Consider the following 27,706-nt stretch of genomic DNA (forward strand, 5'->3'; position numbering starts at 1 on the left):
ATCAGTGGGTCCTAGGACCATCTCACGGTCTATAATGTCATGAGTTTATACAATGTGCAATAGGCCTAAAAGTTGTGGATCCTGGCCAGATCTCCAATTTGTTATGTTTGGTTGCCAGATTCAGTATTATAATTTTTACAATATTTCCTTTTCTCTTATGAAATTATGTAAATTAGATGCAAGCTCAATAGCGCACCTTCGATCTTGTGATTGGTTCTGTCATAAAGTATTCTGGGAATGCTCCTATATAAAAACCAGGTAGAGATGTGCTTCTTTCTCCGATTCTATTACTTCCGACTAACGTCCTGTCTTAATCACTAAGACATCACGCCCTGTTGAGGTGTGAGCTAGATCGTCTCTCAAAAACAATAGAGGTGTGCCCTTGGCACCTCACCCGTCTCATATCTGGACTTCATGTGAAAACCCAACGTCATTGTGATCTCGTCACCTGTGGATTGGTTAGTGGCCAGACTGGCTACCTGTGGACGTTTGCCTCCAATTCCCTACGCAGTGGCTGAGCTGTGACCTCAACGTGTGTTTCGAGACACCAAACCCGTCTGAAACTGGTGTCAGGGAGTCTTCTGCAGTGAGGTAGACACCTGGGAGTGTCTATTGGACGATGTGAATTAATACGTGGAAACCTGGACATGGTGGTGAGACCGTTCAGTTTTATTGTTCTGTTATAATATTGAGAGAAAGGTTTAATTGTGATAATTGTTGTTAAAACGTTATATTAATATATAATTGAATAAATGCTTATAGTTTAATCAAAATCTTGTCTCTTTCATTGTTGTCATCCATTCAATGGTTACTGGGGGAAAAAATGTTAAAGAACCGGGAAATGCAAGTTAAACGTTGCAAGTACTTTCGTCGACTTGGATGGAAAAAAATTCACAACCTTTGACGTGACTTATGGCTCTGCTCTCAACATCGTCTGGCATGTTCTGTATGCTTCGAGACACCGTATTATTTAACAGAGGTATTAAACTCATTATATGAGCACTTTCCTCTGTTCTGCAAGCATGCATGTGAAAGCATCTTTAATGCATGGTGAAATTAAATTTTTACCAATGGTGTGATTTTTTTCCTCGTCTGACAATACGATAGCTAATGTAGTAGGAGGCCTCTGTAGCTTTGACAGAATCACTTTTAGCAGATTCAAATATGTTTTCACGTTTACAGGTGCCCGGTACTTCATTTTGGTGTTTCAGTCAACTTCTGCTCAGATCCAACTTTTATCCACTGATCCATAGCGCAAATCACGTGAGTAGTAGATGCTTGGTAGAAAAGTTGACGTAAAAAATTGTGGGAATAACACCCATAACAAAAGTTAAACAACATGAATTAATTCTTCGTTTTAATGCCCTTCATGTCAGAAATACAAGTTTTCCTATCATGTATATACTTCGCTTTTTCCAATGTGCAGACTAATGCAGGAGATTACGACAAATTAATTCAATTTTTGTATTCCTGTTTTCTTGGGTTTTTTCAAAAAGAAACTTTTTTTCAATGAAGTGAAGCATGATTGTTCAGCAGTAATCAATGATTTTTAACATAGGTTACTGACCTCAAGATGCTTCAAAGGTAATCACCAGAGCTTGACAAATTCCAAGTGCCAGGCGACCGTGTGCAACTAGAAAATCTGTATTGGTGCCTAAAACTTTTTATATTGAATTGTTAAATTGGAGTTTATGGATTATAAAAAAAATTCTGATTTTATGACAGCGTGTCTTTTAACATGGGGTCACAAAAAAGTTGAGAAAACATTATTAAAGACAATTTTTCCTGAGCGTAAGAGCTCCCAAATAATTGTGCTAGTGCCTAATTTTTTTTTTTTTTCGGATGTGTCAAGGCCCTAGTAATCACCCAGAACCAAATACATTGGGAATATGTAATAATGGGCTAGGCTTGAAAAAATAATAAATTCATTTTTATTTCCATTAGTCCATAACATGTGTTCCTGATAATCCAGTGAATGTCATTGTAACACCCCAAGCTATGCAATAAATATTTTCACTGGAAAAACAAATTCTTATGAAATGTGATTTTTTACAATGAGAATTTTCTGTTAAAGTAGCATCATTGTTCATAATGAAATTTAAAAAAAAGCATAGATTGAAAAAAACTTTTAAAATAAAAAATGATTACACATATTCTTGGACCCAAGTCAAAATAGCTAGTTCAAAATAATCAAAAGGGAAAAATTTCATATCTACAAACTAAGAGTAAATGAATGTAAAAGTTTGAAAATCCCTAAATATTCTTCAACTAATAAATAACAACAATCTTGAAAATTCAAAAATAGAGCTCATTTCTTACACAAATATTCATCTCTGATGACATTTAAGTATTAAAATAGTATTTTCAAGAATAAGTTTTGAGATTTTCTTTCTCATCCTTCATACACACCAAGAGCTTGTAAATTGCATATAATGCCCAACACTGAACAGTTAACAAGCGTAATTAATTTAATTGATCTAAATCAGTTGCAGTCATTGAAATGTTCTATACTGACTTATCTAGCACTACATTATGACACTCTAGCTCTAAGCATGAAATGTCAATTTAATATTAACTGTATGTTTAAAAAAGGTAACTACATTCACTTCAAATGTAAAGAACAGAGACTATGATAATCTTCAAAAATTTCACTAATTCATCATAGTAAGGAAAAATAGAAAGGCCTACATACACAAATGCTCAGTCTTTCTAAAGAGATGATTAGCCCATCACCTTTTTGATTTTGGCAATCAAACTGTTTTACTATTTTGTACTTTGTTCCATATAAGAAACAAAAATCATTTTTACATGGGACTTATCAAACCTTTTATAATTATGCAGACAATAAATAATTTACTATTTTAAATAACTATTTGTTCACTGTTCTATTTTAGATTCATTTCAAGACACAGACACAAAATTACAATATAAATCCTTCAAGCTTCTGATTTAAATAAAACCTATACATGTTCTGCATATACAGTCAAACCTCTCTATCTCCAAACTGACGGGACAGAAAAAAATTGATAGAAAGTTTTCGAGAAAGAGTTTTTTTAGTAAGAAAAAAATAACACACCAAAAATGGTGAGAAATTCGATTGATAAAAACGAAAAAATACTGTACTACATTTTACTGCATACTAATGAAATTATTGGTTAAAGTTGCACAATCAATGTTCAATCAAACTGTATGCTTACTTATTGCTGTACTTATATTAAAATACATTAAAATTTTTTTTGTTCAATTTAATTCTACTTAAATACCTTATTTAAAACAATCCGTAAGCTTAGATTGATGCATATTTTTTGCTCTTTGAGCCTTTACAGTTCTATCTATACTAGCAAAAGCTGCAAGTATTTCAGGCCCCATCTTCTCAGTTTGCCCCAAAAAATGGTACAGCATTCTCATAGCATATGTTTGAGCATTTTTCACTGTTGCTTTTTTCTAATTCTTTTGGAGCATCTTCTGTTGCATTTTCGTTACCCAAGTCGACCATACATGCAGCAATAATTTTGGTATCAGTCAAGGTGCTGAAAGTTTGTAATGAACTTGTCCATTTCCACAAAATCAGATAATGAAATTTTTAGCTTCAAGTGATTTTTAGTAATGTCCCAATGTTTTGAAATTTCATTTTCAACATTGTTCTGAGAATCACTGAAATTCAAGTGAACCACCAGATTCACACCAGCAGCTTTCTTGAAGTAATTTTGAATTGTCTGTTGGCTGACTTTTTGCCATACTGAACAAGCCATCCACATGGTATCCACCCATGTCAATCATAGTATCTGCCTGATTAACAAGATCCATGAACACAATGGGCTGTAATACACCAATAATAATTTCTTATCCGTTTCTTTCACTTACAGAGAAAAGCAAAATTTGCATGAAAGGAAAGGAATTTGTGTTTTTTTTTTACTATCATTGGGCTTTTCCTTCAAAATAGTTTTTCGAAAATTACTTTGAGACAGAGAGGTGAAAATACATTGATTCAGTACAGTGTAAATGCAAGGAATTTTTCATTTTTGAGATATAGAGATTTTTGAGAAATAGTTTACGAGAAAGAGAGGTTTGACTGTATAAAGGTATTTTTTCTTCTCAAATATCACATGAAATAAAACAGCTGAAAATGAGCTAATACATAATAACAAATGATATTTAAAAGTACTTGTTCCACTGTGAAGGTAACTAATAATCATAGTCTCACCACTGATGCTTCACTATACCCTGGACTGAAACTGTTTGTCAATCAAAAAATCAGACGTCATTATTATACTGTAAACACTTTTAACTTCAAAGAACATAAAATTTTGTAGTAACAAACATTAAATTGGCATGACAATAAGCTGAAGCAACTGAAGTGCACACATGTGCAAGGCTGCCCTTACCAGTCATGAGGCCTGGTGTGAAAATAACAGCAGGCCCAGAGGCATCTTAATAGTTTGGAGTCTCTTAGCCCCAATTTTATATATTCTGTGGGGACAGGGAAATCTGCATCCAAAAAAATTTATACATTATTACGAAGTATACAGGTGTTGAAAACATCCATACAAAAAAAATAGAGATGCAATTAAATGAAATGCAATGAATTTATGAAAGAAATAATTTTGCAATTATTTCTTTCATAAATTCTGAATTTTCATCAATTCTAAAAGTATTTTTCATTTTTTTGAATTTATGTGGGTGATGGAATTATCTGTTAATTATTTTTCATATTTTTCATTCATCCTTCTGAATTTTTATTAATTCGCACACTTTCTTTCATTGGATCCTAATTTCAGTTGGTTTTGGAACTATTATTACCATCAATTTAAAATTTTGTTCAGTTTGAAATTTTTAATACTTTTTTTGTTAATTTTCATTTAATTGCATCTCTATTTTTTTTGTATGGATGTTTTCAACACCATACAAAACCAACATAATTGCAAAATTATTTCTTTCTATATGAAAATGCAGAGAATTGCAGAATTATTTCTTTTTTAGATCAAAATGCAGATTTCCAGAATTGATGAACATGCAGAATTTATGAGAGATCTGATTCCAGAATTTATGAGAAAAAAAAAAAGATTCCAGAATTTATGAAAGATTTTATTATTTCCAGAAGTGTGGCCTTCTAAAAACACGGAGCATGGAGCAACCACACCTGTCGCACACCCCTAAGAGTGGCTCTGCACATGTATCCACATACACAAAGTGATTAATTCAAAATAATTTTAATGTTTGCCTGCTATGAATCACTACTTGAGAAACCATACTTCATAACTTACTGATGCCAGTAAAATTAGAATAATCCCAAACACTCTATTCCTTGGTATAAGTACCATCACTTGATAAAATCATACAAAAAATTATTCACCATTAGTGTGGCACTGTGTAAGTCCAGCAAATTTCCAGAATGAAAAATTATAAATTTCATATAATTACTGTTTTCTTGTATTCAACAAACAAATATTTGTTATAAAAAGCTTGCTAAATGCTCAGAACCAATTCTGAATAGTTGAAATTCAACTCAATCAGTTTATATTTGAATGCTATATGGTAATGTTTGTAGTGTATTTCTTGGAGAAAAAAATTAGGCACTGTATAAGTGTAAATGCTGCATGCCTCCAAAATTCGAAAATTATGTTTCAAAAGTATAAGAGCTATAGAGAGGTCAAGAAATTTGATAGCTAGAATCAATACTCAAGATTTTTACAACTTTCACAGTTGTTGCATACCAGGCTTTTAAAATGTATGAACTGATAGTCATTTCTCTTTCACTTTTTTTTATATTTCTTAAAGAGCCTAAAGCAAAGAGACCACTTTCAATCAAAAAGTACACTAACATGATGTCTCATCTACCTATCAGTAACAAGACTGAAATAGTGTTAATTCATAAAGAGCAAAGCTGAAACCTGGAAGCTTAATAGTTGACATGATGACTGAGTTATTTTAACCATATTGTGATATCAGTGTAGTGCTAGCTTCCCTTGATACCCTTCAGGAATGGCAAACAATAAAGCTATATACCACACATTTTATGTTCTTGAGATTTCTTCTTCTTCCAGTTCACAGTATTGCTTATACTTTCCAATCAATAAAATTTTCTCCTCCTTTCTTGTCAATTATTAAATCAGGTCCTCTGTCAGGTAATGGCTAAGCCAGTAGAGCTTGGAGCATATTGAGGGCTAAGTATTCCCTTTTTCATCTTTATTTTATTATTATTATTTTTTTATCTGCATTCATCTTCTGCGGGCACCATCTGTCTTACCCAGGTGAAAGTGGGTAAAAATATTTACAGATTATCTCTCAGCTATGCAGAAGGACTCATCTGTATTAGAAGGCATGTAACATTGGTAATCCTTGAAGAGATAGGTGGATAATCTACATCTGACTCACCACAACTAGTTCTACAACAGCTTCAACAGGTAAAATAATCAACATGAAAAAAATAGATGTAACTGTCTGATTTACTAAATGAAAAGTGATCAACTTTTTTTTTCCATTGAGTTATAGATCTTCTCTTGCATAATAGTTACCCCCCAGGTCAATCACTCCATGCAATTTTTTTTAGGCAGAAACCCATGTTTCCCCCCACCCCATGTCATGCCAATAGCAATTTCTGATTAATGTCATCATATTTAAAATTCAGAACTTGTCTGAAAATGAAATAATCACTTTCACTTTTAAAATGATTGATCTTTCTATTTTCACTTCTTCATTCACTGTCAACTGCTACCATAGAAATGCGAAATCAAGGAATAAAATTTACTCCTTTTGACAGTGGAACAAATCATAGTTAAAAATTACAACTTTTGGCAGGTGTCAGCTTTTCACTCCATGAAAATCATAAAGTAAATTTGTATTTAAAGTTCACCACCAAGAAAAAAATGGCGCTTTGTTTTGAAATGTTTGAGTGAAACTTTCATTTGCAGCTCTTATTCTTCCTCTGGTGCCACTTTTGCTCTTTTCAATGATTACTGCTGGCATCTGAACCAGTTGCACTGGGGATTTTCCATCTTTCATAGCTTGTGTCAAATTTAAAATCTAGGAGAGAAATAAGTTTTCCTACACATAATTGAATATAAAATCAATTTTTAGCATACAACTGAAGGTTTATTTTGTTTATTTGTAGAGCATACTTGGTAAATTTAATGGTTTTATCCTCATATAATATGAAATATTTCACTGGTATGTTTGAAGTTATATTTGGAACATCTCAGAATTCAATTTGATTAGACATTAAATTCCTTAGAAAAAAAAATTGTAACTACTTACTTGACCACGCATAACTGACATTTGCCGTTCAAAAATGTTGCGGTCAAAACCTAAATCAGTCTATTGAAAAAATTTAACTATTTTTAATACCATTAAAAACATGTTAAAAGAACATTCAACAACAGAAATTCAGTAATATTACTACTCTTACACATAATATATTACAATGCCATGATACAATAATTATTATTATTCCATGGTTTCGAAACCATGGACAATGTGAAAATTTATTTGCAGTATAGACGACTATTTCTGAACTTAAATTCTTGAGAACAAAAAAGGATTACTTTTAACCATACAATACATGATTTTTATTTTGAGCTGATAATTTTTCCATAATTAATGAAGCCTATAGAAAGCCGGAAAAAATATTAAAAAAAATCTATTGTGAATTGTATTCCTTATACAAGGTCTCAAAGAGGACGTACAGATGACGTAAAATCACATACTGTATAAAATATATGTATTGAAGTATTATTACTTTCCAAATACATAACTACACTGGTGTAAGAAATTAAGAGAATTTGCAGACTTGGTCGATTATCTCTAGAACTACTGTACCGATTTGAATGAAATTTGATATGTACATACATTAATACAATACAAAATAAATAACCATTCAATAATTGTAATACACACGCATGATCGTGCGTAACACTCGTTGGAGTCAGAAGGTATGAAACCGTGGTTGCAGAATAAACAAAAAAATGGGTTAATAGGGGGCATGGTCCCCTCTTACAGATATACAGGTCTCGCAGTGTGATTTCATACTTGAAATAAGGCAGTTTATCATTTCCTGTGGCAATTGGTCCCACTCGTTCAGCAACACTGTTTTCATTCCCTAGATAGTTCCCGGAGGGGGGGGGGGAGGGTTGTGAGTTCCAATTGCCCTCCCCAGAGAGTCCCAGACATGCTCTATAGGGTTAAGGTCTGGAGATCTGGCTGGCCAATCCATCCGACGAATATCCTCACTCTCTAGAAAATCGTCGAGCAGAAGAGCTTTATGTGGCCTCGCGTTATCGTCCATTAAAATGAACTTAGGGCCAACTGCACCCCTAAAAAGGCAAACATAAGGCTCGAAGACCTCATCCCTATACCTCACACCAGTCACAGTGCCTCTTTCAAAGACATGGAGAGGTGTGCGGCCATCCAACATGATGCCTGCCCAGACCATTAAACCTCCTCCGCCATAATGGTCGATTTCGCGGACATTGGAGGGTAGGTATCGGGTCCCTGGTTCTCTCCATATGAACGTACGGCGAGAATCTGTGCTTAGGCTGAACCGGGACTTATCAGTGAAGAGAACGGTCCCCCATTGATCCCTACTCCAATCTCTATGCTCTCTGCACCATGATAAGCGGATTCTCCTGTCCGTAGAAGTGAGCGGGACGCAAACAGCAGGTCTTCTTGCAAACAACCCTCTCTCATGAAGTCTTTTGGAAACAGTCACCTTTGATACACGGGTTCCTGTGGCTGCATACAAGTCACGAGAGAGCTGAAAAGCTGTAGCACTCCTGTTACGCCTCGCTATAATCGACAAATGGCGATCTTCTCTGGCCGTCGTGGCTCTTGGACGACCTTGCCTAGGCTTTCTCTCGATGGATCCGGTATCCTGGAACTGTTTCCATGAGTTACACACGGCACTGGGCATTAAATTGAACTCTCTACAAATCTGCACTTGAGATTTTGCCTGCTTCTAGCCTCCCCACAATTCGCCACCTCATTCCATCATCTAAACGTTGGTGGTTACTCATTTTTACTATTACAATTTTAAATTAACCGATTGTTTCAAAATAACACCAAGAAATTTGCCGAGGTGTGCTAGCGAACGAAATGCGTCTTAAGTTACGCGCGCTTATAAAGCCTGTTTCTCTACTGGCTCCGCCTACACACACGTGTACGCTTACGTATTTGACGTACAAGATTTGCATTTTTGTCTAGAAGCAGTGATTTTACATTCAGTTCAGTTCTTTTCATGAAATTCAATAAAATATGCAAATTCTCTTAATTTATTTCACCAGTGTACCTTCTTTGTGATTCAAACTATAGACAGAAAAAAAATTGGGTTGCAGACTTCAATTTAAAAAAAGAAAAATTCAAATAAATTATTTCGACCCTAAAGTGCACGATTTTTTTTTTGACCGATTACAGAAGATTTACGTTTCTTTTTTTAATTCAGGAGTTTTACTGCTATCTATCAATGGCTTTTGAATGAAAATGTAAAATGGGAACAATGGATGTCTCAAACACGAAGTTGTCAATTTGCAACGGGAAAAGAAGCATATTCAAAGTAGATGTTGCCAATTGGCAACAGTATGCACTGTAGGGTTAAGCAGCTTTAGCATAAGACATTTTCCTGTTTAAGGCTACAGACACATGGGCATGAAGCGGGAGAGGGAAAAACTGCAGAAAAATTGACAATACAGAATTGTACAGGATCCGGTCACACACAATATGCATTCCCAACACAAAAGGCACATTCTCAAGGTCGCATGCACAAAAACACAACTGGTTTAATTTTTTGCGTGTTTTTCTGGACACACAAGAGTTTTATCATGCTGCGGTTCTCTTTTTTTTTTTATCCCCTCCATTTCTTTTTTCTTTTTGCCCAAAATGGCGCATTCGGATAGCAAGTTGATTATTATAACTAGAGCCCGGATTATATGCATTTGCATATTTTGGCCTTTTTTAGGTAGTACATATAAATGCATAAAATAAGAGAATTTTCAGAATTTTTTTTCTTTAGGTAGGATTTAATGAATTAATAGAGATGTTTGCAGTACAGTATTTTCAAAATATCAACCGGTTTATTGTATTGTATTTTCCTGCATATAATTTGCAGTGGTGTATCATCCGCATGAGAATTTTGAAGAAAGAAAAAAAACCCCACGTATAATCTGTGGCAGCATATTTTCCACAAGATTTAAAAAAATAATAATAAAAACTTACCTTGTGTTTCAATAATCAATCCATTGATACACTAGTTAATGGTTGCACTGTAATAAAATCACTGTAAATAAGGCTATTGTTTATTTACGAAACAATAACCTTATTTACAGTTCAATCAAAAACCTTCAAATTCAGACTCATCAGAAGAGTCCGGATTATATGCACTAAAAAATTGGCAAAATATGCAAATATGCACTTAAAAATGCCAAAATATGCATTAAAACCCAAAATATGCACTAAAATATCCTAAAAAACGAAAAATTCCAAAATATATACCAAAAATGAGAAAATAATTTTGACGCTATTTCTAAAAAAAATTAAACATTTATGACATCTCTGGAAATATTTTTACAATAAAATGATTGATATTTGAAAAATACTGTATTACAAGCATCTCTATTAATTCTCAAAATCCCACCTCCGGAAAAAAAAAGATGTTATGAAAATATTATGAGCAATATTTACTTGAAACATTATTAAAAAAAAAAGTAATTGAGCTTAAATAAACCTTTAAAAAATATGCACATATTCTGAAAATTCTTTGATTTTATGCATTTATATGCATTAATGCTGAAAAGACCAAAATATGCAAATGTATAGGCATATATCCGGGCCAGCGTATGAAAAAAACATGTTTTTTTAGAAATCAGATTTTTAAATTGAAATTAACTGACTGATTGTTAATTTAAATTAAATAAAAATTAATTAAAACACAATAATTATAAATGGCCATAATTATCAGAAAAAATACGCAGAGCGTCGATGATCTGAATCATAGAAATCGATATAGGATATATAAGGATCAATAAGGATAAGGGGCCGGTAAAAGCCCAAATTTCAGACATTGGCTGGGGCAAAGGGGCAGTGTCTGCCTGTCGTAACAGTCATAAGGCGCTTATGACTGACAACCAATTAGGAGCTGGCACTGTGACGTCACAAAACTTGCATTCACGTCCAAAATATGCTCTCATGTGACCAGGGGGTAAAAGCTGACGAAAACAGGTTTGCGTCCAGCGGGAAAACTCTCCTGTGTGTCAGTCGCCTAAGACATTTTATTTCCAGAGTCCAGATTTTCAATCTCATTGGATGCAATGTTATTTTTCTTGATTTAATAAGTTTTATCATGATATTCTGCCCATTGAAGAAGTTTTTAAGCTATCGTTCTTGAAGTTGCAACTTCTCAAATGCATACAAGAAACAAAAAACAATTATTGTTTTCCCTTATCAATTAAGGCAGGGGTTCCAAACTCGTATTCCTTAGAGCCGTAAGGGTTATTCTTGCACTTTTCAGGAGCTCTGTGGATGCTCCAAGAAAATAAAATGCAACAGTAAATAAGTACCTAAATGTTTCTGCGACAGAAATTACATTCTAAAAAAACCTCCCAATGTCAAAAATATTAGAAACTTGAAATGAATTACATTGTTACTAATTATTAATGCTTATTTAAAAACTCTAAGCATTGAATGGTGAGGTTTAATGAGCTTTCAAAAATACCAACAACAATTTATGCCAAATAAAGACACCTGTTTTTTTTCCGAACCATATGGCCCAGAGTTATAGTTATATATGACCATGCAATACCTTATTGAATACAACAATACAAGATGTCTCAGTTAACAAAACCTCAAATTATGCTATACAGCAGTGTTTCTCAAAGTGTGCATTGCGGCTCTTAGAGGCCGTATTTCCTCCATTTTTCAAATTCAAAAATATCTGTGAATACTGAACTTACAAGAAATGGCTCCCAAGCTAAATTGATAGAATTCTATGAAAATTTTACAGGCATTAGTGTAGGCTCAAAATATGTGCTGTGAAAAAAGTAGCAGCAGAATTGCAACAGAAAAGCTATAAAAAATTAATACAAATCAACATTTTTAATGCCAAAAGCAACCCTACTTGGCAAGGATTCAGAGAAAAGCGGCAACTTATTAAATGAACTGTCCATGTTTCCTTCGAATGAGTTTAAATCCTTGCCAAGTATGGTTGGTTTGTAAAGTTATTTTTGGGTATTTTGCATTCAAAAGTGTTTGAAATTGAGTTTGAATATATATTTTTAGTCTAATCGTGCATTTCCTACACTTTTATTTTACATAAGTGAAACAAATTAGCGAGTTGCAATAAGTTTTTGTTTTGTTTAATGGGGGCTGAAAGTCTTGCGCATGAAATTGCATTGTTGTATACCTCTATGTTTTTGAATCTGTTTTTTTAAACCAGCTGTGGCTTTCAAATAGAAAATGCCACCACATATTGTGTTCAACGTGGTGTGGATGCTGTCCCACAAATTTTCTGTTCAAGAAATGGAGCTGACAGATTTTACAGAAGCCAAAATAAATTTAAAAAATAAAATAATGGAAATTTTGAAAGAACCTGAGAATCTATTTGCGAAACCTTTAGTGATGAAGTAGAAGACACTCTGAATTTCGAGTCATCTGGGTTCATGAAAGTGAATTTGAGAATTCTAATTTTGACATTATAGATGAAAATGATGAAGTGTATGTAGGTGAAGAGTTAAATGAGGAAGTTCAGAGTATCCCATTTGAAACTAAAAGAGCAGCCGTTGTATACTGGCATAGCAATAAAAAAAATTAAACATCGCACACTAAAATCTGTTTAAAGCAAGTATAAATTTGTAAAAAGTTTGTCTCAAATGTATCTGTGGGAAAACAAAGTCAACAAATTTGTTGATAAGAGATACAAACTATATGAAATTCAAAAATATGTTTTTCAAAAATTTTAGGATGCGAGGCGCAGGCATGTAAATGTGCATGACTTAGTTTTGAAAAGCTGGGCTTGTAATAAAACTGTCCCTAAAAATGGCATTCAAAGCTTCAGGAAAATGGCTCTGTAATTTTAAACAGAAATGTAGAATTGTTAGCAGAAAAATTACTAAAATGATCGCTCAAAAGCAGATTTATGAAAAGGATCATATTGTAAATGCTTCAAAAGCATATGTAAATGATGTATTTTTTTTAAGAATTTGCAGTTGAAGGATAACCAGATGTTTAATACTGATCAATTGGGTTTTAATAAAGAAATTCATTCCAAGAGAACGCTTGATTTTTGGGTTCAAAACAGATTGTGCAGCACTTTCAATCTATCCATGCAACGACCCATTCATATACTGTAATGCTGCTATTGACTTTACTTATTGTGTATTCTGAACCTAAAGGACATGGAACTCAAGTTTGGCAGAAAACGTTTCAAGCTGACAATATTTATACCATCGCTTCGAAGTCGGGGAAAATGGGATCACAAAAGAACTGCGCAAATATTTATCAGAAGTGTATTTTAAAAACACACCCGATGAAACTGTAATTTTAGTGGATTCTCTGTCACCCTTCAAAAATAGTGATTTGATTGATAGTGTTACACCATCGGGTAAAATCGTTCATGTGTTTGTGATGCCACCTAAATCCACTCACCCAATACAACCTCTTGATAGGTACGGTTTTCAGGTGTGGAAAAATTTCATTAGAAAATTTTCAAATTTAGTTATGATTGAACAAATGCAAATCGATTTGTTTCATCGAGACAATACTTTTAAAGTACAATCCATTGTACAAAACCAGTTTTCTTTACCACACTACGTCAACATGTGGAAATATTCATAGTATGCATGGTCATACACAGAAACGCATCCTGGGTATTTCGAGAATCCTGTTGATTTCATTTTTATTGCAAACAACACACTTGATTGTTGGAAACAAAACTGCATCCAAAACATTCGCTCGCTGTAGCTGGTGTAAAATACATTTCTGCTTTATGCATTTCTTCAATGAGCCTCACGTTTGTAACACTTTCGATTTATAAAGAAATTAACCCTTTCATTCGACCTGAATCAATTGTAATCAATTATATCTGTTGTAAACTATGCAAGATAGTACTGATGCATCTAATCTGCATATTCTGGTTTTCGAGTGATACTTTTAAAAAGCTATTTTTCAAATATTAACACTTCTAAATGTAGCATAAGGCACGTTTTGATAGTATAAATGCAGTAGATGTTTTCTTTAATTTTCAAGAATGCAAAGTAACCAATTGATGCTAACTGTACAGGTTTGGCATCCCAGACCTCATTTTCAACATTAATTCACTCCTCACCCTAATACAATTCTGCAGCTACTATTTCACAGTACATATTTTGAGCCATCTAATAAAGGCTGTAAAATTTTTGTCGAATTATATGAGTTTAGCTTGGGAGTGTTTTCTTGTTAGAAACATAGAATCTTTTCTTTGTTGGCATCAGGAGGGACAGGGCAATAACTAACAACTTTCTAACTAGGTTCTAGGTTTTGAGGCACACGGGGACTGTATAAAAAGTTAATTTTTCTATTTGAATAACCATACAATGCTTTAAACATGAATGATATTTCTGAGTACTACACATAATTTGGAAACTTTTTCTAATTGGAAATATATCTCTAGGATCAATGGTTCACCAGTAAAATGCCATACCTCCTGTTTGCTATGCACCATGTATATAGGCTGACTGTATTCCTCAAGAAAAATTATAGGCAATTGGAATCCAAAATACGGGAAAATGCAGGAAATCACCAATTGGCATCAAAGTTGGTAATTTTTGCTGAAATTGCCAAAAAAAGTCAACATTTGTGGGAAATGAAACGGTATCTACTGCACATTGCAGTGGATTTCAATTAATTCTATGGAAAATTTTTTTTTCAAAAATGATAAATATGTGGGATAAATATTCATATCTATAGTCTGTTTCAGGTTAACTTTCCAGTGAAGAGAAAGGTAGAGAGTGTATTCCTTCACCGCAAAATATAGTTCTCATATACCGGAGGTTTAAGATGAACCTTTATACAGAATATTTCAATTTTTTCTATGATTTTGAAAAACACAGATGTTTACTTGTTTAAAATTTTTAAATTATAAAAAATATTGGTTACCATTATCAAAAATCCATAGCAACGGCAACAACATTCTGGCGCGATATCCTAGAAATTTTCCCCGCCAATATATCACTGTCGTGTTTTTTCCGTTACGCAATTGCATACTGTATATATTTTTTTTCTTTTCGTTATTTGGTTGAATTTTCCATAATGATACAATTTTTCATTCAGTTTTACATGCAGTTATAGGTTTACATAAAAACGAATATTCAATCAGTTTTATTTTCTCCCAAAAATAGGCTTCGGTGAGTTCAGATATTCACTCATAGGTTACAAGAAGTGTTTCTCTTCCACGAGAGTGCCGATACTATTGTGAGAGGCCCTCTATGGGTGCAGAAGTTTTGGTTTTAGGTCCTCCTTTTTTTTAATTATTTATTTTTTGCCATGTTCATGGGATAGTTTTAGTTTCCGATCACGGAGATTGTTGACAGAGTCGCGACTTCCACTCACACGAACGGACGCTATCTTCCACCCACCTGTTTCTCCCGATGCCCCATGCCTTTAGTGTCTCTTCAGACAAAATAAATGAGAGAGGGGGGGGGGTCCACAGTGGTTTGGGCTTTCATCTTTTATGTGACAGTTGTGTCTTTATTTTCACCAGAGATAGCCACGCTAAAGTTCTCTGCTCTTCCATTCCTGAATACTATATTTTTGGTTTTTGAATACTCGCTGTAAACAAAACTCGATAAGAATCATCTGTAATAATCATGAGCAGCACATCAACTGTAAAAAAAGACTAAAGCTGTCATGACAACAAGTGGCATCGACGTATACCGTTCAGGGAAGGGGGGAGGTCGAGCGACGGAAATTTCGGGAAGAAAAGTGAGTAGAAAAATTCTAAACTTTTCCATATCATTATTATTATTTGGTGCTATTCCTGCATTTTAGATGTGAAAACAGAGTTAATCTGCTTGTTCTTAATTTTATTTAACATTAATTTTTTCCATATAAATTGAAGAAAAAATTAAAAATCCCCAAGTTTTTGAGAGCCATGGTTAATATACAGTATTTTAAAATTATACGTTGCTTTCATACTATTGTTTGGATTTTTTTTTGTAAATAAATTTCAGCGGAGGGAAGGGAAATATTGCAGAAAAATATGACTGTTTTTAGAAATTTTTAGTGTTACTTACGGCACATCAATGAAGAGTAAGTGACACGCTGACAGAAGATAATTATTTTTTTCTAAATTTTAAAACACTTTCTAATCAAAAAAAAAAAAAAAGATTTCAAAAACCTCACTTTAATTTCTGAAAGTATCGGCAATGGTTTTCTTTTAATTCTATAATTATTACTAATTTAACTGTGCAATTACGTTACACGTAAAAAAGATTTTTCTCAGTGAGATTGGCGAGAATCAGCCATACCTTACCGAGGCAGCGCATTGATACATTGGTTAAGAGGCTTTCGTTCCCATAGCAACAAATGATGCGGTTCCCTCGTAGCTTCCCCTTCACTGCAAAGTTAACCTGAAATGGACTATAGTCATTATTATCTAACGCCGGGATCACACTATAAAAGTTTGATAAAAGTTATTTTAATTTGAAAAAGGCAGCCAATAAGACTATCGGTTGCATTTGTGCGAATGTAACTGGTGCGATTATTGGTTGCATTTTTCAAGTAAAATGAAAGAACTTTTATCAAATTTTATTGCATAATCCTGGCCTTAATGTCATTTATAAGTTAGGAAAATTTTAATCCCTGATTACAGTAAAGAATAAAATTCAAATACGTTTTATAGAAAATACAGAGGGAAAACAAGACATTTTTATGAAAAATCAGGATGGCCAAAATTACAGGAATGTCCCAGGAAATATATGCCATTTGGTCACTTTAATTGTATGGAAATAAATTTCACTATAGAAGCAGTTCCCCAAACTTTGTTCCATCGCCCCTTTCTTTAAATTTTTTTATTTCTCATTGCCCCCCCCCCCCCCAAATTCAAGTCAACCCATGGGATCCTGTACTAAATGCATAGCTTCTACTGGCCCCTGGGGCAATGGGGATGATATTGCCCAGTTTGAGAAACACTGCTGTAGAGCAAATCAGCAAAATGTAGTTTAATCAGCAAAAGTTTCAAAATAAAATATTTAAGATTTTTCCTTATGTAATCTGGAACAAACAGAGCTAGACAATATGCCAATACAGTCGAATCCTGTTTTAATGAATACCATTATAGCAAAAATCTCGTTTTAATGAACACTTTTCTAATCCCCCAAATAAGTTTATATAGGAACAAAATGCTAGGTAACTTGGAATTCCTTTATAATGAAATTTTATTTTAACGAGATTCGACTGTATATCATACTGCATATTATGTTGATATACTTTTGACCAAGAGTGCACAACCTCTGGCCCACAGACCAAATGCAGCCCACCAAAGAGTTTCATCTGGCCAGCGAAAGGTGTTTTGGTAGAAAAATATCAGTATTAGAAATCTGATCACATATTTCCTTCATAGAAATATGAGAAATCGAGATCCATATGGGACATTGTCAATTATCGCCAAAAAAGTTGAACCTCAAAGGTAAAAAAAATATCAATTTTTGGCAAAAAATTTGTCCAAGATAAGTAAAGTCGATAATTATAGCCAAAAACATCGTGAAAGGTAAGTAAAGTTGCCAAGCATCACTAAAATTGCTGAAAAATCACCAATGGTGGGAAATAGAGGGCTACTTCAAGTCACAATATATTAAAATGTAATTCCCAAAAAAACTTTATATATTTGTCATATGTTTGACAAATATATGAAATGAATATATATTATGGTAATTAGTCATAATTAATAAGTCAGTCATGAAAATAATCTTAATTCTTTATTTCGGCAAGGAATAAAAATTCAAGGAAACAACATATAAAAGACAGGGAAAAATATAACGTTTAAAAAAAATTATGGGAATATGAGTATATATCCTGTGAACTACGGGTCACGTGGTTACCCATATTGCAGTTTCTGGCCCTTGAGCAGCAGAAATACCTCACACATCTGGCCCTCAGTCTGAAAAGGTTATGCACCCCTGCTTTACGCACAATAAAGAAGAAATTAATGATTAAAAAAAAAACCTTTCAAATTCCTTAGATAAAAGGAAATAGTTTTTCCTTGTTATTTGCCTTCATCATTGATTTTTTTCTTTATTGTATTAGTATCAGGCAAAGGATTATTATTTCTCCATATATCAGATATTTTATTTATACATACTTTGAACAACTCAAGAAGATCATCACAAAGGTCTTGAACAAAATTCATATCTGAAAGTTGGGATTGTACCAAGTCTCGTGTTTCTGAAGAAAATGGTATTTTAGCCATGGGAAGCCAAGCCCAATAGTAAGGATCTGGGTAGGAAAAATTAACACAGTTGTCATATCAGAAAAAAAATAAAATTTCTGTGAAACTTTTAAAGTTGCTATACAGAATGCAAAAACTTCATTCACCTAGAATTCTGTATCAATCATGCAACCAGAGACGTACACAAGGGAGGAGTTTTAGGGTTAAACCCCTCACCCCCTTCAGCAGAGATTATAGTGCTATTTCAAGATAAAAAATGTAACCCCCAAAAGAAATAAAATAAAAAAAATTGAAAACCTTGAAAAAATTCTGCATGAGCCTATGCTTGCATCACACTGAGAGCAGCATAAACATGGGATCTAAAATAAGATTTTGAATTGCCATGCATGGCTTACTTTAAAATGATTTTTTTTCTTTTAAAAAATGTCCAATTTCTTTTAAGTTCTCTTTCATCCAATTGTAAAGTTGGTCATTTTAGCCATTGGTCAGCTTTGTCTTATTTACGGTGCTTCTTATTGTTTTATAAAACTTTTCTCAAAATTTTGAGTTGTACCTGGAACTAATCAAACGATTTTCTATAGAAACCTACAAGAAATAAATATGATTGCAGAATGAATTATCTTTGTTAGACGAAATGTAACTGTATTTAATTTCCAGTGTTTTCTGTAGAGTTATTACATAGACAACCCATCAAATTTTTTCAGTTAATCACACAACTAAGACTATCACTGAATCAAAAAATTGTAATCCGTATGGATTTTTAATTTTTTCCTGCTTATACCCAGAGATGTTTCTTTTATCACCCAGTTGCAAGGCAATTCTGGGGTAACCATTGATTCAATTATTATTGACCTAGCAGAGCAAAATTATTGAATGTCACATTTCTTTTTTTAGAAAAAATGTTATTTTTGCTGTCCACTTATTCCTGTGAGCTACCCTTTATCTTTAAAAGATATATTTTTGTGGTTTTTTTTCGAAAATACTATTTCTATTGCAACCGCAGAAAAAAAATATCTATATTCAGCACCAAAAAATTTTGATGCTTTTTCTTAACCCATTTGCATGGTGACTAAATATGCTACTCACTTCATAAATCTAATGTGATCAACTCAAAGCTGGCCCAAAACACCATTTATTGATAACAAAACTGGTTTTTACATGCCAGTAATATGCTGACCTTGGTGACGTTTGGCAAAGAAAAGGGTGAACTCTGTAAATATCACATTTGAGATGACTATAGAACTATAGTATTCAAACCCTTTTTAATTAGTTGAACACAATCAAATTATAACCTCCACAAGGTTGTTTTTTTACCTCAACCAACTGGTGGTACAAGGTGTTGAGACAAAACTGCTTCATCTCTAGGATAGAAAAAGCTTCAAAAAGGTTCTGGCTGTTTTTTCCTTTCCACCCATACACACAGCAGGACATACAGGTCTCTCTGTGAGGTTGATTGCTTTGTACTGTCCAGATTGTAATAAAAATAAAGATGTCTGCAATCTTCTGGGAATGACTTAAGCTCATTGTATTAGGTCTTTTGCCTATCCCATCTTTTTTTTTATTCCCTTCTTCAGGTATTTTTCACTCTTTTCTGGTAAATATTATCTCTCTGCTCAGAAAGAGAGCTGTAGGCACTAATTAAAACTTTGGCATCCAGAATGTTTATTTTATTTACAGCTTAAACTTAATAACTACATATTTATAGTGCAATTAGTAATATTTTATTTATTTCAAGCAGAAAAAAAGTTTTCGTTCGTAAAAAGTTGAAGCAATAAAAGCATTCACTACACTAACAAAAGTGCCCTTTTCAATACTTTTATAACAATTTGTTTAGGTTTGCGAGGAGTAAAGTCAATAAATAAAAACATTTTAATTAGTATTTTCTCAGTAAAAAATTGTACAGAGGTGGATTTATGATTTTGCCACTCTTTACTCATTGTAGTCTAATTTTCTTGACCACTGATTCCAGAAATTTGTCACTTTTCACTACAGTCTGCTTATCCACACTCCCCTGTACATATGCATCTCTCTCTCTCCAAATTACACTTTTGGTTGCTCACATGCTCTTGGTCAATCTTTAAATTGGTCACTCACTGACCTCGTTCCTCAATTTCTACACCACAGTTTTGGTCACTCACATACTTGCACACTCGGTGTCACTCTTTTCTCCCTCTCTAAGCCACTATTTTGGTCATTCATTCTCTTGTTCACTCGCTTGGTCCCTCACTAACATTGCTTATCAAAATCAATTCCATAATTACTCTCCAGGTCATTGGCACTGGAACCTAAGGGGCTGAGGCTGGTTGACCCCCATAATAAATTTTTTAAGAGGGCTGAGCCTTCCCCTAAAATTTCTGACAATGTAATGTACCCTCCCGTTCCTGAGTGCCTCCCGTATGTGCCTGAGTCCCATATATACGGGATGACCAGCAACTTTCAGCCCTCTCAATGTTTTCTTTACGTCTGTGCCTCTGCTCCAGGTCATTCTCTTGGTCAGTCACTTGTCTGGCTCCTCGCTCTCTATGTTGTTTATAAACTGTACTTGCACACTGTTTTGATCACTTACATTCTTGCAAATTCTCTAGGTAACTCTTTTTCATGGCCCCCACATCCTGTTGTACGACCCTAAACTAGAATCTTTAGCGGGCTCCCAGATCAGACTTTTCATGGTCTTTTCTATAGTAAATTTATAGTGTGAAAAAGCAAAAAAATGGTAAGAATTGTCCTGGGCACCCAGACAGGAGCGCTGTGAGCCCCACCCTTGGGGGGGGGGCATGCTTTTTTGGTCAGACACTGACTTAGTCCCTTGTTTTCGAGGATACTCTTTTGGTTTCTCACATGCTTTCATACTGTATACTCTCAAGTACTCTTGTAGTCACTCATTGACCTGGCCCCTCTTAGTCACTCATTGACCTGGCCCCTCTTAGTCACTCATTGACCTGGCCCCTCTTAGTCTTTCATATGCTTTAATACTCTTTATATCTTTCTTTCGGTTGCTCACCTGGTCCCTGCTCTCTAGGTAGACACAGATATGTGGTATTGCCACTTTTCTTGCATTTTAATCTCATTTTCCGGATCTCTTTCATTCTCACTCATTCTGTAAATTTATTGCCCCCCCTAAACTTGCCGCCCTGGGCTATGAATCATTTTTACTCCCCCGTAAATACTCTTCTGTATATATTATGGTGAAATTATGCATAATCGCCCATTATTGTGGTTCCTTTGATAAATTTCATCATATTTAATTTTTCACTTGTGATTATGCATAACATCCCAGGGTCGTCGGAAAATTTGATTTCAAAACAGTTTCACTTTTACCAGCGATTAGGCCCATACATAATCCCAAGATGTAGCAGACAAATATGATAAGTACTTGAAATTTATCTTTTTTTACCTGTATGAATGATACCCTATAGCAGGGTAGGATGATAAAATTTGTTAAATAGGAGTTTGTTATATTGATGTCCGATTGCAGAATTTGTCGAATAGGAGCTATTTCGGGGGTGTTCAAAAAAATTTGTTAAAGCAGATTCATTATATACTCAGTTACAACTCAAACTCAGAAGTATGGTCATCTAAATTAGTGTTTCTCAACCTTTTTCAGCCCATGGTCCTCTTTGAATGATATTTTTTTCTCATAGCCCACTGTTTTATTTGCCCCCCCCCCCATCATCCAAGAGTGGGACTTTTCTACTAATCGAATTAAATTTAATCAAAAATAAATATAAAGTTTTTGAAATGTATAAAAGATCAATTTCTGGAACACTAGGCCAGGTGTGATCATCCCTCCCAAACTCCAAATTATACGGGAAAAATAAGTTTTCCTAAAACACGGGATGACCAACGAACCTACACAATAACCTCCCTATATATCGTAACCCTGGTTCTGCGCCTATCCTCGGCTAGAGTTCAGTAAGCTTCCTTCTTTTGAGGGGTTCTTATGCATGGCTGTCTCAACATCGTGGGTATCTGTACAAAGTGATGTTCTGCCCCCCCCCCCCTGCTTAGCTGGAAGTAACAACTTGCATATTTACAAACTTACATTCGGAAATCATCACATCATGTAGGCCACAATATGAGGCCCCGAGTCATGCTCACATGGGTCCATGGGTAAGTATGACTCTGGTTCCTATAGATAACTTAACCATGCTGGATTGTGAAAGTAGTCAGATTTTTTCTAACGTATTTCACTTGAAAGCTTTATTTCTTCACAGCTCTCTGTAACTCCTTTGGGAGTGTTTGCATGAAGAAAGGGGAGAGGCATATACTGAGCCATCCTTGTCATGTTTTAACAAAAAGGTTAAGGGGGAAGGAAAAACAGTAAAATACATTTACAGCCTTTTAGGAACAGATATTTTGCTTTGTGTTTTCACATTCAGAGCTGTTTGGAAAAGGATTTTTTCACACGTATTTATACGTGCAGATCCATCGGATGGTTAAGAAAAACTTGTAAATTGTCTCAAATTTAGCACAGAGCAGCCATTATCCATTGACCCTGCTTTCAGTAATAAAAGACAATAAAATTTTGCAGATTATTCCACTCTTAATGATATGAGAAAATTAAAAAATTTGTGGATTATTCTTCTTGTAGATGCAAATGGATTAATATATAATCAGTAAATTATAGATGCAGCAAATTACAGTACTTCTTACGAAACAGATACATCATGAAATAACCTACAAGCCCTCCAGCTATCAGGATGTTTAAAAGGAAATGCCAATCCATTGTCTATAGCAGCAATTTTTACATCACATTTCCCAGAAATCCATGACTGAAATTGAAAATAAAATAGTTAAGCATCAAATAAAATACTGTACCAGAGTTTTTTGAGCAATGTCATTTGCACAGTCTAAAATCTAAAGAACAGATTTAAAATATAAATGTTTGATTGCAGAAGTTTGCAGGAAATAGTTTGAATGAACTCATGGTATATGAAGTACAGATGTTACTGATTTTAAACTATTCACAGAATGACTTAAAGGTCAAGAAACCTTTGAAAGATTTTTTTGCTGAAATAATGAGTATACAGAAACAAAATCAGCACAGACACGAATGAAATTATGATTTTTATAAACCAAAACATGGTATATAAATAATTCAACTAATGCCCAAGCAGTTGTAGCTTTATCTGCCAGTAAAAATTTACATTCATAAAAATAAATTTTCACACATGTTAGCTTCCACCTGGCTGGTTTACAAAACCTGAAGCCATGGTACAGTGTTATGTATATAATTGTTAAATTAACATGGTAAAACCAACAGCATAGTCAAAATCACATTGTTGGTCCTCTTATGTAGGCATTTTACATACTATGTTACTGATTCTATTGCTATAAAGCATCATCTGTTGATTATTTTTTCTAAAAAAAACAAAAAACATACCATTTTATGCGGGAGATCTGTGCTTTTTTTCTACGTTCCTTACTTTGTGAAACATGACTGAAAAATCTTTCCCAGATTTTGAATTTTTTTATCAAGATATTTTTAAAATGTTTTATCATTGATTTTGTTCAAACGACATGAAATATACACAAAAGTAAAAATGAGTGATTGTAATACAAAACTGATTTTGGATAAAAAAAGTGCAAGTTTGAAAAAAAAACCCTAGCAAATGTGTACGGACTGCAGATTAGTCCAGATTACAGTTTTTACTGTATTACAAAGGAGACATCTAGATAATTTCACCCATGAAAAATTGCAGGACAAGGGGGTATCCAATGCAATCAGTTTGCAACTGTTTTAAAGGCATATAATGAAATATTATAGACTATTAAGTGTATTTGAATCCTGGATGGCTACTGCAAATTTTTTACTTCAGATGATATGCTCAAGAACCACCTTGAAGATTAAAATACAGATTTCTTGCATGCTGCAAAATTGTGCTTTCCAACTTAAGAATTTTCAATAATTCTGCTGGACAGCAGGAGGAAGTGTAAGAATTACGAAGTCTCCCACCTAAATATAAAGAGTTGGAAGGACCAGATGGTGCAATACCCTTTATAATAAAACTAAACTAAGATATTAATTCTATTAATTACTAGAATCAGAAATATGCAAAAAGTAACTATTGCATACTACAAGAGATTCTTTAAAATGAGATGTTAAATAAAAAACTTCAATTTCCATACGTAGTAATACCCCAGCTTATGTCAACCAGTATTTAAATTGTCTCCTAAAAGTTATTATTCTCAATTAAATGCATTTTGAACAAAGCTTGAAAGCTTTTGATAACACATTCTTAGAGAATAATGTCCCCCCCCCCACCCACAAGAGAGTTGCGTAAAAAAAGACAAATCCATAAGAAAGAACAACGAAAATTTTTGCAAATTTACCTCCCTTCTCCAAAGCAGGGAGGGTCATTGCCATTGGAAAAGTTTACCCAGACTTACGTCGTCAGTCTTAGCAAATATCACTGATGCAATTTGGGGTATAACTCTATTAAAAATATTTGAAATATCAATTAAAAGAAATTTTAAAAAAAACACAAAGGGCTGGGTTGTGACACAGCCGCTAGGTTAAAGGCATAGAACACGTCAGTAGGCAAAGTTGTGAATGAGAATTAAAGAAATAATCTATTACTGCATAAATAAAGAATTTAATTTTACACATTACAATAAGCACAAGTATACTATTTTATAAGTGCAATCAAAGGCTCCTTCACCGTTATTATCTAGCACCCATCCTCCAGTTTTGAAGCTACTGCTGAAGAATCACTTTGCTCTTAGACTACTTCACATGCTCTTTAAACTACAGTCGATGACAAAAATGTAAGGATATACAAATTCATTATTATGGAGAATACAGTATTCAGTCACCAAATTCTATTGTAATCAGGAAATCTTTGACGTAATGAAACATCGGTGAGCACAGCTACATCCAATGTATAAGCAATTCAAGTGAATATGCAGGGTGGAGTGCACTGCATTGTACAGTGGAACCTTGTATGCCCAACACTCCCTGTTAGCGGACACCTCCCATTAATGGGCATTGTATTATATCTCAATAGGACTTCATATTTTATTTTACTACCCATTAACGGACATTCCTCTTTAGCAGACAAAATTTTCTGTCCTGTGAGTGTCTGTTATCAGGAGGTTCTACTTTATATTCATGAATTTACTATTGGGATGCTCAGCCCCTTCGTTGGGAGTACGTCTTAAGTAGAACTGATTACAGTGATCCATCACTGTAATCATCACTTCTCAGATATGTTTTTAATCATACATGGTAATCACTTTACAGCACACAGCCGAAGGCTCCCTTTGAAGAAAATGAAATTTGGAACCTGTTTGAAATTTGGAACCTTTTCAAACAGGTCTATCGTCTGAATGCATTTTAGATCATTTTGAAGGTGTGATTATATCATGACATTTTGGGCAAGAGTGAGGATCTCTGAAGTTCTTCTCTCCACAATTTTGCACATGATCACTATCTTCTTTGTTTTTGTCATACACTTGTAGAATGCCAACTGAAATGAATCCAACAACACCTCACACAAAGTGATATCACATCAGAATCCAGAGCTACACTCCTTTTTATGCAGTGTATTACCTCGATTTTGATGCCTCCGATTGGCAACCATATTGCATCAGCTGACGATATCACAAGGTCAAGGAGTATTGATTACATGCATTGTTTAGTGCTTTTTTGCGTGAGTGCAATATCATTCATAGTTTCAAGTTAAGCTTTTTGTGAGCAACACTTTTTCTTGACACTCAAAAACTTAGTGTGGTATACCCGTTTTGAACTCTCTAAGACATATTCTACATAAAAACCTGCAATACCAGTTTAACCACTACACCAAAAATTTTCTAAGCCTAAGGTATATGATAGAAAATGCTGATATGTTAAAACAAAAACCGATAAAATATTAACATACCTCCCCTACACCTTCATCTTCTTGTTTAACATATTTTATCAGCCAATTGTCATGACCACGATCTAAACAAAAAAAATGATTCATTTTATCTTTAAATTAAAAAATATATATTATCTTATAGTCTATCTTGCTTGTAGACACGCAAATCAAGGAGAATGAGAATACTTTCCTGAATGTAAAATTTGGAGAATAATAGAATAATTGAGAATGTTCATTTCCTTTTTGAATAATGAAAAAAAAATACAAATTTTGTTTACATAATGAAATACAGTCAAACCTTGTTAGTGCGTCACCCATTTAACACATCACTCCACCTACCGGATCACTTTTTTAGAACTCCTAATTATCCTTATGCAGGAATTGGAACAGCAATGGCTTACTCCGTTTAATGAGTCACTCCGCTTATCAAGTCATATTTTTGCTCTCCCAAGAGTGACTCATTAACGAGGTTTGACTGTATAATTAAATTTTCATTGCCTCAAACATTAAAACAAAATTATTTTCAACATTATTTTTTTATTTTTACATTATTATTACATTAAAAGAATACATTATTCTTTATGGGCATTGTATCATGTGTATATATTGTTTATAATGTTTGTGACTGTGTTTTTAATTGCGTTGCTGTATTTTTGAATTATATGACATCCATATTTGTTATGGGCATCTTTTTCTCAGAAACCTCGTTGGACAATATGGCTGTTGTGGCATTGTATTTGTATTATATATGTATATTATCCCCTTGTAATTTCCAATTAAAGAATATTCTTTGGACTGTTACTCTCAGAGATTTCCATTTATTGATTAAAGGTTTAGTAGTTAAGATTCTTGACACTTTTAATTATTAAAAAGCAAAATTGAAATCGCTCGTATTATGTAATTTTTTGTCAAACTTGCTCTGTTTATATTCCTTTTGACTTTGTTAAAGCTAAATATAACCATCTACAAACTTTATAACATATGGTTTTCCAAAAAAACCTCTCTTCTGCTCTAAGAGGGATTCATGCAATTCTGAAACAATTTGCTTCAAAGACGTACTTTCTATAGTTGCTGAGAGTACAAATATAATTAATGTAGTCATATAAGTACAATTGTGTTTTGTTACTCAAATGTATTGTTTACTGTCAAAATAATGTTTACTTTTCTAGTGTCTTCTTAATATATTAATAGGATTAAATTTTAAAAAAATTGAAAATTCATGCTGTACATACAAAAAAAAGTGTTTGAAAAATTGTGTTAAAAATAAAAATAATAATAATAAAAAAATTAAATTTAAATGACTTTTTTCCTCTAAGGTTTACATTTTTCCTATTCATAATCTGAATTTTTTTGTGAGCATTTTAGTGGAAATTTCATTTGAATGTATTGAAAATCTGCAAAGTTATGATATATTTTCACAAATAATATTGCTAGAATGGGGTTA

At 33.6% G+C, this 27,706-nt stretch overlaps 1 protein-coding gene across 1 annotated transcript in view; it reads right to left on the reverse strand.

Moving 5' to 3' along the window:
• Nucleotides 1–4,668: 4,668 nt before the first annotated feature.
• The window catches only part of LOC149085551 (phosphatidylinositol 4-kinase type 2-beta-like), a 45,945-nt gene continuing 22,907 nt past the window's right edge, over nt 4,669–27,706 (reverse strand). The window contains exons 5-9 of the mRNA XM_089233622.1: nt 26,284–26,345; nt 23,085–23,175; nt 18,317–18,450; nt 7,255–7,314; nt 4,669–7,023 (exon numbers count right to left, since the gene is read on the reverse strand). Of these exons, the coding sequence (XP_089089748.1) occupies nt 6,850–7,023; nt 7,255–7,314; nt 18,317–18,450; nt 23,085–23,175; nt 26,284–26,345 (521 nt within the window). The 3' untranslated portion in view covers nt 4,669–6,849. The remainder of the gene's footprint in view (nt 7,024–7,254; nt 7,315–18,316; nt 18,451–23,084; nt 23,176–26,283; nt 26,346–27,706) is intronic.

Source organism: Pholcus phalangioides, unplaced genomic scaffold, assembly GCF_987345545.1.
Source record: "Pholcus phalangioides strain wild (caught in Gottingen) unplaced genomic scaffold, Ppha-v1.0 ptg000007l_1, whole genome shotgun sequence".
NCBI classification, from domain to species: Eukaryota; Metazoa; Arthropoda; class Arachnida; order Araneae; family Pholcidae; genus Pholcus; species Pholcus phalangioides.